This window comes from Eufriesea mexicana, unplaced genomic scaffold, assembly GCF_001483705.2.
Source record: "Eufriesea mexicana isolate 0111107269 unplaced genomic scaffold, ASM148370v2 scaffold50, whole genome shotgun sequence".
Lineage (NCBI taxonomy): Eukaryota > Metazoa > Arthropoda > Insecta > Hymenoptera > Apidae > Eufriesea > Eufriesea mexicana.
Window position 1 is genome coordinate 855,112 of NW_016908250.1, and position 18,692 is coordinate 873,803.

Sequence of the window (18,692 nt, forward strand, 5' to 3'; positions counted from 1 at the left end):
CTTTATATCTCGTAACATTGTTTTGAAAATTTGTTTTTTTTTCTATTCAGAAAAATTCAGAAATGATATTGTATTTCAACGGTACAATAATCCGAAGTACACTGCAAAAATTTTTTTGAAGTTTATGCAAAATAATGACATTCGTACTGCTTTGACTAACTTATAGTCTCGATTTAAGCTTTATAGAACATCTATGATATGAACTGGAAAAAGACGTAGAACAAAAGAATCATTAAATAAGATTTGTAAAATTATTAGAAAAGGAAATACTGTCATTAAAATAAGAAATTGCCCCAAACATTTTTTTAAAAAAAAAGGAAACTAATAAATAGTATATCAAATCAACTACTAGAAATAATGAAAGTAAAGGGATACTACGCGCTTAATAAGATAATAAATTATACTCATTATACTGTATAATTAATCAATTACATTATTTAATGTTAACTTAGCGTTAATTTAATTTTTCGGGGCAACAAATCAGCAAACTCTTGTTAATTTTATTGTTCCATTATAAAACAAATTATTTATTATATCAGCATTGTGAGCATTTAAAGGTGTCTTCTACTAATTCGGGTCAGAAGGACTTTTTGGGAATTTTTATCAAGGAAACCACAAAACTTTTCAATACAAAGATTACACGCTCTTATTTATTCACGTATACAGAATATTTATAATTTTTTTTCAATACAAAATTGTGAGAATTGTAAGTATTATATAATGATATTTACAGTGAGGTTCAGGAAACGAGTTCGGATGGCTTACCTAATTACAGCTGTTCTGCTTATCTGAAATTTCTGCTATGAGATCATATTCTATATCTTGATATGTCTCATCTATTGTTAGAAATATACGCAACAATTTAAATACTGATGCGCTTATATACCCATATTTAATCGATACGAATCTAAAAAATACAAATAGAGAAATTAAAAATATCATACAACTGCGAGGATAAAACGTGTTAATCCTTGAAATACTTGTAATATTATTACTCGTTAGAAAATACCATATTGCTGGCTCCGTTACCTCAGGTAAAACACGATAGCACATTGACGCTTGGCCATCATATGCACCAAGTACCTGGAGTATGGAGAAATAATTCAGTTCGTTTTTCCGTTTGTAACCCCTACCCTTGCACCTCAAATTCGGAAACTCCATGCAATAGTAAAATACATATTCGTACCAAGGGTCCATATAAATGCTAGACTTGGTAGCACGCGGCATATGAAAACGAAAACAGTTCACTTACTATTCGAAGCTACACAATTTCTTCAAAAAGTCATCCGTCACTGATCGTCGTCAATCAAGAACGACCTAGTGACGATATACGAAACGTTGAAACCGTTTGATCCGAAATGAGTTAGACGAAATTTCAAAAAGCCGTCAGAATGAAAGTAATAACTAAATAAATTTTGACTTTCGAATTCCAACAAAGTGAACAGAAATATTAATTAATTGACGTGGAACGAACGCTGAATTAGAACTGCCGGGAGCTGTGCATCGCGTGACAGCTATCGATGACAGAACAAATAGAATCGAAATGGTTGGTGGGTCTCGCCAAGTTCGCGATAACAGGAAGTCGGGCGTCGAAAAGAGCGGAGCTGCATCGGCTCGTTATTAGGAATCGTGAAACGCTGAGACATCAGCCTCTGCAAACTCGGCCACGGTTCAACGATAAGTAAGAAGTTTTCGGGGCGTAATTAACTACTAGCAAGTAGTTAGACCGGCTGACGACATTGCGTCCGCGGAACATCAGAGTCAACTTGCTGAAACTTCACCTTCTGCCTTTATCCCGTTGCTCAGCCGCGAACTTCTATTCAAATCGGTTTCGCTCGATGATCCTTCGATCGTTCCTACGATCTCCTTTTGATGATCCTTCTTGTGCCGATTTAGCTTTATCTCGTTATTCGACTAATTCTCTCCTTTGAAATTAATTGTAGGATATATCCATTGCCTTTGTAAAATTAGTAAATCATAATTGAATCCTTTAATTATTATTTGGGATTTATTTTAACGATTAGTCGTGGAAAACACGACTACATATAAATTTTAATAGAAGTAGAATATGAAGAGAGGCGTGTTATGAATCTGTCTAACAAACAAATTTTCTTCTCTTTGAGTTCTTGATATATTTTGAAATTTATGCATAGAGACATTTGGCAAATTATATAATACACGAATACGAGTATCCTTTAAGATGACATTCGAGATAATTTAAATACAGGTGATCCTCCTATAAGACGGTAGATAGGTTCCTAGAAAATGCCGTGTTGTATGAAACCGTGTTGTATGAAACCGTGTTGTATGAGATCCAGAGCCAGTACAAAAAGGAGGGTTACCTTTCGAAAACATACTAAAATCAAATTTCTTTTTAATTCTACATAAACAACTTAATTTTTATTAAAAATATAAATTTATGTACAACACAAAACAAAAATATTATTTTAATTTAACGCAACTTTAATTTAACCCTTTGCACTCGAGAGGTGACTCTCAGTCACCATTAATCAGATTCTAATGATCGACGTTAATTAATATATCAAATTTAAAATTACCTAACGTTGTGTGGAATGTCGAAGAAAAATAATTCTATGTCTTAATTTGCATGTGATTTCTCATTTACCATTTTAAAAATATCGTCGACTCTATGACAGAAAGTCTTCGAATTACTATTTTTCTGTAACGTAAAAGTCGTCGAGTGCAAAGGGTTAATAAATGTCTTCGTTATCACTGCTCGTGTAGAAGTACAGTGTTGTACAAAAGTTTTTGCAATTTTCTTATCGTGTTAGAGCGAAACCGTATTATAGGATGCCATGTTGTAGGAGAGTTCCCACAATTTATGAATCGTATTATAGTGAAACCGTGTTATAGGATGCCGTGTTAGGAGGACTACCTGTATTTATATTCGTGTTATTACTGGAATTAGATCCGTTGGATGTTTTCTTTTTAATATTTTAGTTACACGATCATTATAAACTTTGTAGTTTTCAAATTGGGAAGTAGTGCAATCTTTTTTTACTTATTTCTTTGCGTAACGCGTAACGTTGGTATTTTTAAATTCTTTCCAATATTTTTATTTCTGGCATTCTATCTGCCATCTGATAGCTTATTGTTATACCATCTTTGCTATGTGATAACGAAAAGATGTTTCGAATAAAAGTTAATCGGTATTTTGTGGTAAAAAAGATGCAATTCTAAAAAATATTTATTTTTAAGAAATTTCGATTATCAGATTTTTAAGCGTATATAAGTATATATTTTTAATTTCGTAACAGTATATGCTAGAACCAAATGAATTCAACGACTGGCTGCACCACGAACTCAGTTGTCACGATATTTGTGTTCATTCGACAATATATAACGTCAACGTATCTCGTTTAGATTAAAATAAGTGGACATAGATGTATTAACTCGTGTATTGACTGTTATCAGTATTGTGATAATAAATAGATACACTGATAGCGAGGTTGTAAATACTTGAACAGGATAGAGGAAGTGCTCGAAAACTGTAACTCTGAATGCAAAACAGTATCCTAATTTAAATCGATTCGTGACTTTCTAGTTCCAAATCATTCTAATATTATAGTACAGCAAATTGTTAAATTTGTTTTCCTGCTGCCTATGTCGATAAGAAAACTTTAAAGACTTTACAATAGGCTTGAATTTTTGTCGAAAATAATTTTATTTGTTTTTAAAATTGCAATTTCATGTTAATTAAATACCGATTAATTTTCGTACGAAACAGTTTTTTTTTTAATATCGAACAATATATCGAAAAATTGATTAAAATTATATTATGAGGAAAGTTGCAATGTCAAGTGATACAAACTATGGCGTTAAATTCAAAATTTTTAATTCGATGTTTAAAATCGGACATTTTAGTCCCTGTAAGGATTAAGAAAGTTACTTTGTCGGAACACGAATAGTAGAATAAGATATATAAGAAATAAAATTATTATTTTACCGTGAAAACGTCACCGATTTCTGGAAGTATATCGTATCGCTACGTCAATCCCCCAAAGTGTTGAACCAGAAAAACGACAATTAATATGGTGGAGTGTATACTTTGATGACTTTTAGCAGTCATTAAACGTAGATGTAAAATATCTACGAGAAGGTTTCTAATTACAGTAATTACAAAATATGTTATATCAATTGCTGTACAAAGACAATATGTAATCTTTAAACCAAAAATATCCAAGTCGTTAGAAATTTTGTCGTTATTCATTCGCTGTTTATATTAAATATATACACTCCACTTTACATTCATTATTTTTTCTTACGAACACGACGTTACGCGTTTTTCAAGAAGCTCAAATAAGTGGAGACCCAAAGGCTCGACGGGCAGTCCAAGCGGTCGGAACAAATGAACAGCTACTTATAAATTACTTTTCTAATTAATCATTCCCTTTCTGTAATTACTGTTGTTTCGAATGGCTCGTAGTCGCAGAGCGGAAGACGCAATTTCCTTAATGGTATACAACGAGTGTGTCTTTTATCATGGACAATTTAAACCGCTATAGTTGGGCTCTGGTAGCAAGAATGAAGCGGACGAGTCGTAGAGAAAATGCGAAACAATTTATTGGCGTGTCATGGACATCTCTATTCTTCTGAAATCGGTAAGATCGATTCGTGAAATCCGGCGTGCATTTTAACGACAATATTATTCGAGTCACGCTACGAAACGGTTGCAGACAGAGGGGAAGAATTTAGGGGAAGTCGGACGTGGCAGAGAGGGGTAGTGGTTGCAGTTAATTGGATAGCAATTAGGCGAATCCTCCAAGCATTGTCTTGGTGGACGAATTACACCGGATTGTCGGCTTCCAGCCCTACCGAAGGATGATCCAACTGGATCGAAATTTCTATCTCGCGTATACGAATGACGGATAGCGGTCTTTCTTACCCTCACAAAGGGGGTATCTATTCTCTTGTCTTATCGTTCTGCCCTCCTTCTACTGGCTTCCGACTGTCCTAGACACCGAAGAGCCTTCCTAGTTCCTTTTTGCATGCTCCATTTCGTGGATTGCGTACTTTCCACGAATCGATGTCTACGTATCCTTCGGCTCGCCTCTGCATTTACAGAATTGTTCCCGTGTCTCGCAACGTCACGTTCCTCGTCTCATCGAGTATTTTCCCCGCGAACATTCATCATCTTAAAACACGGGAAAGTCAACGGTGTACCAGCGAGTTGACGAAAAATTCATAACTCGTTTCTAACGTTTTACCCCGCGTGATAATTTTATTTCTCGTAGTGTTATTTGAAATTTCGCTTGCTATCTTTTGATACAGTAGTGGCATTCGATCATGGAAACGTTAACTTTTTGCCGTACCATTACTGGAAGTTATATACTTATGTACTTGCCTATACTTTTTAAAATTTGTCTTATCTACCTATCACTGTTAGGTATTTTGTTAATATATATATGTAGTAAGAACTAGTTTATTCGTAGTTTCTAATTTCGTTAGAATCCATAGTTAATTATTTTTCTTTGTAACACTATGAAGTTATAGACGATTAATATCATTAAAGTTACATTTTGCTTAAGAATTCTTGTTTACTATTACCCGTATCGTCGAAATTTTATATTTGCTTGGTTTTGGAATTAATCATGTATTTTTGCTACTCTGCTGCAAATTAGTATTAAGAAAAATATTAATTATCATAAAATTCGTTATACCTTTTGCAAAACTTCAAGTAAAATACGAACGTAACAAATACAATAAAAATGAGAAAATCGCTAAAAGTGAACTTATATTTTCCTGCAATGATCTTCAATTTTTATTATGATTTACAATGTAGCGTGGTCTCGAATATCTAATGTAATTATTAAACTTGACGTTTTTAACAGTCTTTGTAAAATTACATTACAAATGGTTACAGTACAAAAATAATTGTACTTGGAAATAAATCTTCGTTATTATTTTCAGAATATGAAATTGTTTTGTCCAATTACATTTTCAAGAAATTTCGCATGGTTAACGCATCATTTGATAAGAAACACGTAATGTGCACGAAACTTATTGTGACGTAAAAGATTAATAAAATTCATGATCGAGATTCCAAACCTTGTGTTGCATCATTACGAGGACCTCAGAGGTAGAACGTCACTATATAACTCTCGTTATGTCGCAGAGGAGTTACAATTAAAACAGACTCAAAATTATAATATATAAAAAATTCATAATTAATATAGAAAAAATTCAGTTAAAACTGTATTACTTTGTAAAACTCTTTGCAGTAAAGAATTATAAATTTTAAAATAACGTTAAAATTAACGTAAGATTCGTCGTAGATATCGATAATATAAGCACGGAAAGTTGTTCTAGATCTCTTTTCCGAACATAAATGTAAAATAAGGTGTTAAGTCAGAAGATATCAATGTCATTTCGTTTATATCACTCAAATCTCAACGTTCTTCTTCCCTCGTTTCTCGTTACTGAAAACTCAACCTATACGTATTCTTCCCTGAAACTTCGAATGGCTCTACTTTCTCCCGGCGCGGCGTTAATATTTCAACCAGACCGCTTTTCCGTTAAAAGCCTATCGGTTTTACTTCTTTCCTATTCGACGAGTGCGTTCCAGAAGAACCGTTGGAATTCCAGCAGAGGCAGTTTCGCGTTGACCTAATCGCAGGCTCTTTGATTCGCTTCGTGACACTCGTTTCGCAGGGAGAAGAGAGACAATCGCAACGACGACGACGACGCCCGTGAACTTGTTCGAGCGTCTCGACGGCCGATCGCATTCTTCGGCGCGTCGACCGCATTGCAACTAGACGCGACGATCCTCAAACTCGTCGAGGATGCAAATTGTGCGCTTAATAGGCTCACGTTTTACCCGACCGACTCGGCTTGCAGGTCAGGCAATCCAACTCCGTTCTGGAATTTCTCTGTCGGTCTAAGTTTTATTCTTTGCCACCATCTGAGAACTTCCTTCTGGCATCTTCCACGAAAACAACCTGATTTTTGCATCGATTTCGTTCTTGCGTTATTATACGCGGTATAGAGCATTTCCTGCTTTAATTACGCGTTTCATTGTGGTCACCGAGTTCCTCGTGTATAATACATAGAGAAAATTTTTCTCAGTGAATGAATATTCTTGAATTATATGGCGTGTTTTGTTTAACTCGGAGTGTTGAATATCTCACGAATAATTAGAGTCATCGGAAAAATGTTCTTGCAGAAGTTGTTTGGTATAGGGGAAGACATTAGGTGGTGTAAGTAATGTTTTTGTAAATGTGAAGGTAGGAAAGTTATCAAAGTCAAATTAAATTTTTTAAATGGAAGTGTGAATTTGTCTATTCGCAATGTAGTAGCATTTACTGAAATGAATACCATAGCATATCGTGTGGTATTATTCAGCGTAATTGAAGTAGTACGAGTTACATCATGGATCATAACCAAATTGTCGTCATTCGACATAACATCTCGATACAACCAATCAGGGTTGAGCTAGCGATTTGCATTGACTTGACTTTTGTGGAAATTTATGTTATTTTACTGTATCTGATATCTACCCCATTGTCTATACTCACAGTAGAAAAGTCATTAATACCACCTTATTTTCAGTCGTATCCCAATAAACGAAACGTTCTATATTTGAATTATAGAATTGCTATAATTTCTTATAAATTCGGTTTGAAGTACCTATTAATTGGCATTCGAATTTCAACTTCGAAATGATCTGAAGTTTCTAGGAGCATAAAGATTAAAATTGTTGTGAATATGATTCTAGGGGTAGAAAATCTTATATCCTGTGCCTTGAAAGCCTCAAAAGTCTTGAAACTTTTGATAGATTGTATCTATTTATTTAATAGGCGATATAAGATTTAATCACTCGTTAAATAGCCAAATGTGCTTGAATTTATATCGTGTGTGGTTTAACTAAACAAACTTTATAATTAGACTAATAAAAATCTTGTTTTGCAAATATAAAACGTAAAAAAGATTTTTGCAGATATATAGAATACTGTTTCCACGCACGTATCGTCTTATCGTTATGAGTCATCGATTTCTTTATTAACTGCTTCTACGCACGAACTTCTTTTTCTCTTACGCTTTACTTTTCTGTATTCACGTCAATTCTGGTCTACTAAAAATATTATTTACTACCCTCAAGACTCTTAAAGCTATCGAAACTTTCGAAACTTGCAAGTTTCGGATCATATTCGAAATAATTGATTCGAACTTTCAGTCGATTCGAAGTGAATTACTCAGGAGAACCTACATGTAAGTTTAACCTTGCAGTTTTTCTCTGGTCAATATAAAATGATCACGTTTTCGTAAACGTTATGTTTTTAAATACCTTTTCATCATGTTTCAAGAATTTTATAATAATATTTTATAATCTTTAACATTTTTGAAATGTCATAGTTTTTATTCATGTCTCGTGACTTGACGGGATGCAGACCTATAGTGTAAATGAGGAATGCAGCAGGGTTGAAGTTTACAACTACTGCGATTTCCAATGTAGCCAAGTTACTGTTACTATTGCGGAATTACTCACGAGCAAACAGTTTTGTGCAGTGTACATCCGTAAGAAATATTTCCGGTCTTGGTATATTGTTTGTAAGACTCACCCTCTAAAGTGTGAACTGTTTCGAGCTTTGACAAAAACAATTGTACGTAAATCACAATATAGGTACAACAACTTTGAATGCTGGCCGTTAATTAATTGTTAATATTCAGGAATAAATAAATTCGTTTTTATTTTTAACGTTCGGTTATGCCAATTCTTGTATCTAATGCCTTAAGACTTTTAATAACTTCTCCCTTACATTACGTTCTAAAAGCGTTTTCTGGAAAGGGGACAGAGTCATAACATGATAGGGATGGATAGTAAAACAGTTTTGGTTAACCCTTGACTTTCTACATTGTTTGACCTGATCATGAGAGACGTAATGTTATCGCTCTATGTCGCGTGATCTCTCGAAGTATAAACTTTATGACAGGGTAATTTGCTTTTAAGGCATATGAAAGTGAAAACGCGAAGAAAACTGAGATATATACGTTAATGAATTTTACGAATAAATACTATTAGATTTTGTGTCATGCGGTTATTCTCATAATAATATTCCCAAGGGTAATAATGCTGAAAATATTTAAAAATAAATGGTATCACTAACCGTCTTGTAATTTTTATATAATAATTGCTTATGGCAAATGTGTATTTTCTTGAACATTTAAGAGATTTTGATCACTGAAATCATTATGTTAAAGCAAATTTTTGAACGTAATATTTATTGCGACAAAGTGTAAAGGATGAAATGAAGGAAACAAGTGAGGTGAGGTATTAGTTAATAAATCAGTAATTATATTTAATAAAACTATATCTGTACTATAATTATTATTACGAATTCTGTGGCAATGACAACTTTTACTACGCTCGAATTTTTATTAATTAAACGTGCGTTAATTTTTACGAATATACGAAGGTAATACGTATTGTGGTAAATTCGGATTTATAGAGATTGAACTTTTAACTTTGATTATATTTTATTTCATTTCTGTGGTACAAATGCGCAGAGGCTTTGAGTCTTCTGAAATACGTGATTCAGACGGTGGGTTGTCAAAAAGTGTCCCCTCGAACCCTTCAGCCTGGTTCTTATAGGCCCTATGACGACCCATTGCGTCACTCAGTCCTGCTTCGAAAATTGATAAGCTTGATGGTTCCTCGAGGCAAACATAGATCCAGATGCAGGGTGACGCCATCCAAACAAAGACTCCTTTCGCAGTATTGAACTCAAATTTATTCGAATGTTATTCCAAAAATCACGAGTGGCTGGTCGGTATAAAATGTTTTGGGGGCAAAAGAGAAGAAGTAGATACTAAATGTAAAACATTCGTTATTTTGGCACCTAATAGTTCGCGAGGTATTAGTAAAGAATTTATGGTACTATACGTAGAATTCTATTTATACAGGCGTTACTAATACGACTATTTTCTCTGTAATAATAACCGTCAGTGAATCACTCGATAACAATCACCATTTATTTTTGTTCCCTTGAAACAACCTAAAATACATTTTTTAACATCCATTCTTCACAGCCATTCATTAGACACATTCAGATATATATCCATCTGAAACCATGGGTAATTATGCATCCTCGTTCACACGACTATCTTAAGAACTCGGATCAAACACTTTTTTCTTCACACTTCCGACGTTTAACCCAAATATTTTTCGTTCATACTCATTTGGCCGAAGACTTTCTCACTCATACGACATAAATGTTATGGTTTCTGCACGCAATCATTGCTCTGTGTAGCAACACCCTGCAGCTACTTTGACGAAAGTCAACAATGTCGCAGCAGCAAACGCATCGTCTTCCACTCGGTAATTTCAGCGATAACGACGACAAAGTTAGCGATATTTATATAGCCAGCATCTTTCATGCCTAGGAGATTACACGTTCGCCTTTTTGCGACAGTTAATTTGTCAAAACTCGGACCGTTAAGAAAGAGATTGCACGTTGGTTAAATTGGAAATTGAATACGAGAGACGAAGGGAAACCGGGCGAAACGCGTCAAACGAATGTTATCTCGAGGAGCCTTTCCACGCTGCCGAGCGTACCGGATAAGCTTGATCATCTTCCTTTTCGCGAGGAAAGTTTCGGCGGCGTTGGCAAGATAAAATTCATAATTGCTTTAATTTTCCCGTCCGCCATTGTCGTTGCGATAGTCGTGGCTCGACGAGCCGAATTTTCCAGAAAGCATCACCGATCCTATCGTTCCTTCTACTCTCCTTCCTCTTTTATCTTTCGCCCTACTCGCTTTCGCGCCACTACCCCGAACAGGCTAATTTTAATTCACCCCTCGCGATCTCGAACCTCGCTTCATCGCGTGAAATGTGAGGGAAATTAGTCGTTTGTCTATCTTAATTTCATAGTTACGAATTAATAATTAGGTAAAAGTGTCTGTTAACACCTTCGTTACGCTTGTAACGAATAAGGTTCCCGATGAAACTGCCAAGTCTAGCTGTTAAGACCTTTGCATGCTTGCATATTTATGATACCTTTATATTTCATTATTCGTATCGACCTAGCCAAAGGTCGAGCATTGCTCATTTTCTACTTAGAATTTGTGACTTTTCCTAATCTAACATAATCTTTTTTTAGTAATCGTCACGTCATAAACCTATGTATATAAACAATATAAACTAGTTTACTTCCATCATATACTTCCTTTTCTCAGTCTCTAATGCCAGTGGTTGGTCGCCTAATGGTTCGTACCCTTTAGCTTACTTTGAGTTCGGGGTTATCAGCGTTGGTGAAGTGTCGAGGCTGATCTGATTGGCTAGCTAATATTCCATTTAACCTGAAAAAGAAACGCTATAAATACGCGATAAAAGGTAGACCAAGCAGATTACAAAATAAACAACAAAATAGCACGCGAGTTGGCAACATTGTGCGAACACCAAAATATCAATCAGATATTCTCAACTTGGAAGAAAGAAAGTATGTACCTATTCAGTTGAATTTAATTTAATTTTGTTTAGTCTTATGACAGTGATAATTTTATAACTAGCGTGTATCTAACAAATTTAAATCACAAATTAGGGTATACGATAGCTTTTGTTTAATTTAAATGACATTTTTTTTTTTATTTTACATGTCGGAGAGTAACGATATCGATACTATTATATTTATAGAAGCAATTTCAAACAAAATAATTTATATATTCAATTCGTGGAGGCGGTTCTTAGCGTAAGATTCGTGGAATACCCTAGCCCAGACGTTGCAACTGTGTCTGCTGATAAATATTAGGTCGAGATACGTAGCAGTAGCAGTATGGTATACTTGACTCATACAGTATTTTTCACGAAGTCTCTTGTATTGTAATCTATCGCAATCTTTGATCACTCTCACTGGATCATAATTCCTGCAAACTTTTATTGTATTTAAAAGTCGTATTACAATAATTTATATGAAGTTACAATTAAGTTTTAAGGAATACTTCAGTAAACATACGAGTTAAACACTATTATTGATTTTGATGATTTTTAAATATCTTTTGAAGGACTTTTTGAACAATTTTTTCTTTTTACAATGATAGACGATCAGTTTTAGTTTCCAAGGTATTCGCAAAAGGTTTGATAATGTACAACTGAATTTTTCGTATACTTAAGTATATTTACAAATTATCAAAATCGGTAATGGTGTCCCTAATTTACAGCTTCATCGGTATTCAAACACTTCTAGATTTATTGATAGCCTATTTTTACATTATTGTTCTTGCTAATGTTCCGTTGTATTTATTCTCGAATACGAGACAGATGCTGTTTACTGCTGTTTCTAATAAAGACGAGTCAATTAAGAGCGATCGGGATGTTATCGCGTACTCGGAAGTTGGTTGATCAACGTATTAATTGGCAATGCTTAATCATCAAGTACTTTAGAAGTAATCGGACTTTCAGCACTAGTAAGTTCGGAATGAATTAATCAATCATGGAAGTACTCAGGTTTCGAATCACCCTGATATTTCAGTCGGTTAATAGTTAGTCAGTTGGCGTGAGAGCAATTAAGCTTATATTTCATTCTCTATACGTATGTATGTATATTCTAGCGTACACTGTAATCGGTATTATTGGCTGCTTGTTGCTTGTTAAATACATAAGATATGCTGTGACGAATGATTAAATTTTTTATCGTGTATATTAGTTTGAATTTTTATATCGAAAATTTTATATTGAAAGAAATAAACGATTTATCTTTACTAATGTAAATTATAGAAATAGGAAGGTGTTACGTTGATTTTGAATTTATCGATAATTCTAATTTCTAAATGTCCATTTACAGTACGTATCTAACGAAGCAGAAATATTATGGGATTAACATTTTGAAATATTAAAGATAAATCTAATGTTAGTAATGAGTTTTTAAACTCTGATTTGAAATATATTTTTTCGATATATTTTTTTGTGTAGGTAGGACTATAAAAAATTGAATGTATAATGCGTATATTCTTATTCTATCGAATACACGTAATACTAATTTCAAATTGACAAATTCGACAGTAACAGTTCATATTAAAAACTTTTGTTATATTTATTCCTCACTTTTTCGTATAAAATTATTTCTTACAAATATCTATTAACGTATTTGGAAATTTAAACAAATTTTTAATTTTTTGAACCTTGGTATGCGATTTCGTGGAACAACTAAACAGTTAAGTTGAATCAGAGATTAAAAGCAATAGCAACTAATTAATTAATACAATGTAAATTAAGAGGAGAAAAATACTTTTCAAATTTCATTTTAACGTTATTGTTTGCGAAATAAATTCCTCCTTTTAATCGTCGGATTTACAACGGAACCCGTGTTACTTGGAAAATTGAAATAAGTTCAGGTCGAAACAAGTGTGTGGGATATTTCTTGTTAATATACGCCTTCGCCGCGGTGGTGATTACTTGCAATCAAGACTCGCCTGCTAAGTAGATTATAATTTCTCTTAACCTCCAGATTCGACGATTTAGATAGCGCGAATGGGAATGGAACGTAAAACTTTGAAACACGCGAAAGAGTTAATACCATATGAAACGTGTATAGCGCGCCGAGTATGATGTACCGTCTCATTCGTTGATACCGACTATTTTACGAGTACTATATTACATCGAACGCGATAATTACGAGAATAATCAAATCGTACGCGTAGAAGCACACACGACGTATTTATATCTCGCTAAATATAACAAAATGAAATAAAAATTCTTAAGTTGAAACAAAATTAAACCCGCTCTTACGATGCCCATTTTTTCCCTTGAATAATCTTTCCTTTAATTAACCCTGTCACGTGCACGTATTCATTTGAATAAAAGTGAGGTCTGACACGGGAACGTATGCGCTTGGATTTCAGGTGGCTTCACCTGCTATTTAACCTGGGAGTACAGGTGGTCGTGGGACTTCCTCTGGAAATGGTTCACGGAAGTCTGAGGATCGCGGCGGTTTACATGGCTGGAGTTCTTGCCGGTAAGTAATCACTATGCATTACAAATTTCGAAATTTTGTTTACACGGCTAACGTAATTTCCCGGTTTAATCCAGAGAGCAGCACCCCTGAACAACACGGCGCGATATCGTAGAGATTAGAAACACTTATAAACAAAATAACCGGTTATGCAACACGTTCGGTGGATTTCATAGTTCCTCACTCGCTTCGCATTTAGGTATAGCTGTCGCGTCCACGATTATCTATGGACCGTGCAGAAATTCGCGCGTTCGATGATACGTACTCGAGATATATTTATCCCGTTAATTTTCGTCGGCTGTCGTGACGACATATATTTTTCCTATTTCGAACTGCAGAGAATCGCGAGGATTAATGCATAAATAATCGCGTAATTACGCTGCGTGTCATTTGAGCGTGTACGCGTAGGAAATAAGGACGGGGAGGGAATAACAGAGCGGCTGGTGGAATGAAAGAAAACAGAGTGATAGAGAGCAAATGGCGGGGCGGTATAAAAGGAAGGAAACGGCGGGAGCGTTATCCGTTGTCAACAAAATGCGATTAAGCGAAAGCTCGGTCCAAGTGCATTTAACGCGATCGTTCGCAAGTGTTCGCAGCCGTTCGCGAGCCAGGCTTGTCGATAGTTGCACGCGTGATTATGCGCTTGCATGTAATGCAGTAATGCTACGAATGCTCGCAACGATATTCCTGAATTTAAATCACTCGGCGATTCTCACCCACATAAATGCTCGGCAGCGCAGCTGCAACTGCCAGGCCGCGACTCTATTTCTTCTCTGTAACACAATTTGTCCCTCTTTCCATTTGCCGTGTTTCGGGATTTTCCAGCATGGAACGTGTTTTTACTCTCCCCATCTCGCCCTCTCTCCCTCTGCCTCCCTTTCCAGCATGTTGTCGCTATCTCCCATTCGCCACTCCTCTTCCTCTCTCTCTCTTTCCATTATTTCGCGTTCGTCCCTGTCGCGTAAACCGTGAAACGAGGGCCGGGAGAGGAGAGAGCGAGAGAAAGAGAGGATGGAAGGCACGCGCGTCTCTTGTATTCGTGTATTCGTGTATATCCGTAGGAACGCGTGTACGACTGGTACACGTATCAGGACGAAGAGAGCGAGCCGGGGCGCACATTCGTGTAAACCTAATTGCCATTTGCATAAATTCGATTAGACTCAGATCCCGGGTTATTAGCAGTCATGAAAGTAAAACGTTGCAAAATAGGGCGCATGAATAATAAACTCCCGGAGGGAGATTCGGGATACATCGGACACCGTAAATGCGGAGGATCGTAACGTTGCGTCTGGCATGGCGGTGGGCGGAGGACGATACCAAACGTGGTCGGAAATCACGAGGGAGAAATGGACAGAAAGAACGGGGAGGATGTGCGGGAGAATGGATTCTGAGCGATCGTGAAAACGGAAGAATAATTGGATGAAGGATCGTGCGAAGGAATTAGAGACCTTTTCGTCTCCCCTGGCTCTGGCCTCTCTCGTTACACCAGCTCATAATCGAGTTCAATTAAGACGCAGAGTTTATCCCGGGTACGAACAATTGAAACGAGTTGTTCGTGTTTCGGACATTACTTAACGATCAAAGACCAGGAACGAAATTGGTACGAGCAAGCAGGAACAAAGTAGAAAGTAAGAAATAATTTCATAGCGAGTCTAATGTGTGCTTTATGGGTCAGAAATTAAGAAAGTAATTCTAGAAAGCGAAGGTAATAGTAAAAGCGTAAAAGTAGCGTATATAATAATTATGTGGAGGACGGTAAGTGAATTGAAACAGTTGAAACATAAAGTAGCATTGTCTTCTTGATTTATTTCTATATCGGTTATTAAAGTACGGTTGTACAATTTTTGTTAAACTTACGCTGGTAATGGAATATGGGCACTTGTTTGGCTTTAAAATAATCTAATCAATAATCAAATAATTAATCAAATAAATAAAATAATCAATCAATAACAGCGAATCAATGGAAACAATGATAATATACAGTAGCATTTCGTCTTGTCCCGTTTCAATTTTTGTTATACGATAATAAGATTTAAGCCAGCCTATACAATATGAAAAGGAACATTATGAATAATGGGTTAGCTTTGACAGGATATAATTTGAGAATTAATTAGAACAATTGAAGTTCACAGTAGTATTGTCCTCTTGTTTTACTTCTATGTTTGTTTCCTTTGTGGCCATTACAGTTACCTACAATACAATATTACGATGCGATATAATTAATTTTCAAAGGCTAATACACGATAATAAAATTAGTATTTTTAATTATCAAATATTACGAAATTGTTTTATTTGAGAAATTTCTTTATCTTCGAACGATGTTTAATTTCTAAACCTCGTGTCGAATAAAAGAAGTTCTTTTTTCTTGTCTCTATTTTACGTCGCATCGACATCGAGGTCATTAGGGACGATTCAGTGCTGGAACTTTATACTTGTCGGTATATCCTTATTTCTTTAAGAAAGTCTATTGTAGCTCTTACGTGATCCTCCGACGTTAGGGCTGTGTCGGGCTTAATACCGTGTTTTCGTCTGATTGGCTCGGTTTCTTTAGAAGTTCTTTTATACACCGATAGAGTGGCAATATTAATTTGAGCAATAATACATAAAGCACGTATTTAATTACTGGTTTTTAATAGGTAACTCGAATATATAGTTTGCAGACTCTATAAAGCGATAATAAATATCGTTTTAGTTATTAATTTATCGTTACTTTTTATATTTCGGTGAAATTTACAGTTACTACACAAATCGATCGATGTGCCCAAATTCTTATGGCACTGTAATTTTATCTCTGTCTTGCGTAAAAATATATTTTCGATTATATTTAACGATTGAATAAAAAATAAGATATTACAAGGAGGCTGTATAATTCATTTCATTAGAAAAGAAATAAAATAATTGATTGCACGATACGGTTACGACAAGAATTATGAAGTTCTAGCAATATTTAAATTTATTCTTTCTCATAATTTATCGGAGAAGATATTTTTAGGTATTTGCAATTATTAGCTCACTTGCCACAAACGACTTATAAATATACAAGACATTTCCAAGAATGATAATAATCCGATGATAATTAACTTACGTTATAAAATAAACTTCATAAACGTGCGAGAGAATGGAAATTTAATAAATTTCGATCTTGTTTTAAGGAACATCATTTTTAGCACTCGTCCTTATTTCGTGTTTCCAGGATCATCCAATTTTCCGCGTCTCGATTTACCTCGAATCGTTGAGAATAGAAGAAATCGAATTTGTCGTGAGACATGCGTCGTAGTTATCGAAATTTTAACTCTACTCCGATGCAGCTACGTTTAATCATCGACGGCGTGAAGGCTGCCTCGGAATATAGAATCGCGTAATGGGAATAAAGCGGCTCCTTTCCACGGCCGTCTTTTTCCGGAAGGTTCTCCGCCCGCAGTCGCCCCCTACTGGCTTCCTCTCGAGGCTTCGCAGCTCTCCGCGAGAACCGGAGGTGGCGACAGCTTGTCTGGGCTCACCGCGACAAGATTACTTCGTATGCATCGCGGTCGCGCCGATGTAATGCGATTGTAACTAAGCAAGTGCAACGCCACCTATCTCTTTTCCTCTCGTTTTCTTCCTTTCGCCTTGCTCTTTTTCCTATCCAATCGCTCTATGCCACTCTTTATTATTCCCGTCGCATGCTCGTGCCTTCGGTTTTCCACGCTGTTTATTTTAGTTTACCGCTTCGACGATAGATGTCAAGTTTATCGCGTTTATTAAATGTTTCGTACAAACACGCAACGGGCAGAAACGGAATAAATTGCGATTCCGAGTATTCGTGTTTAATATCCGATAGAAACTTTACAAAATTGTAGCTTTTTGGTGAATCGTGAGGCAATTCGTCGTGAAAATCTGTCAAGTGCACGTGCACTTGACTGAGAATTGATTCTCTATTAACCTATAAACGTAATAGGATCATGTCAGGCTTACAGCAGTTTGACAATTTCGTGATTATCTTCGCTATGACTTTAAGTAACATAAAGTATATACACCTTGCGTATATTATGTAGCTAGTATCTGTTAGGGTTTTCCGAGTATTTTATTTCCGGAAAGAAACTTTATAAATAACCGTGTATGTTTATTATAAAACGAAATTTAATCGAGTAAATTATCGATCTATAATATATAACGAAATATACTATACGTAAATGATAATAATTGATATATATATACACACACACATAAACGTGACGTGAGCTAAAAACATAACACGTTCTTAGCTCAATAACAATCAATATTAATTTCATGAAAAACAGTTACATATTTACGGTAATTACAAAATAAAGATATTCGAAGCTAATCATTCTGACGTTGAATAATTTGACAATTTTCAGAAACTTTTGAAATATAGGTCTTGTAAAAAAATATTTTTCCAAATAAACGTCATGATAACGATAAAACTCACTTCTTGTCGAGATATTATAACAATCATTGACACGAATATATCATTCTTTGTGATTTACAAACGATTATAGCTCTTCAATTTCAGCGTTTTTAAGTCAGGTTACACATTTCGTATTATTTCGATATTATCATTATAAGCTTTCTTTTATACAGTAATTAACGTAACAAGTGTATCAACGTTAAATCCTCTGCAAACTTATCTGTGTCCTAATCTTATACAGTGCACGATATTTTGGAATAATTTTGTAAATGTAGTAAAAATCGATATTCATTACCGTTTCAGTTCATAAAAATAAGTAA

The 18,692-nt window shown here is 35.1% G+C and overlaps 1 protein-coding gene across 1 annotated transcript in view; it reads left to right on the forward strand.

Moving 5' to 3' along the window:
• The window catches only part of LOC108554849 (protein rhomboid-like), a 317,454-nt gene that overhangs the window by 276,810 nt on the left and 21,952 nt on the right, over positions 1 to 18,692 (forward strand). The window contains 1 exon segment of the mRNA XM_017910257.1: positions 13,855 to 13,967. Within this exon segment, the coding sequence (XP_017765746.1) occupies positions 13,855 to 13,967 (113 nt within the window).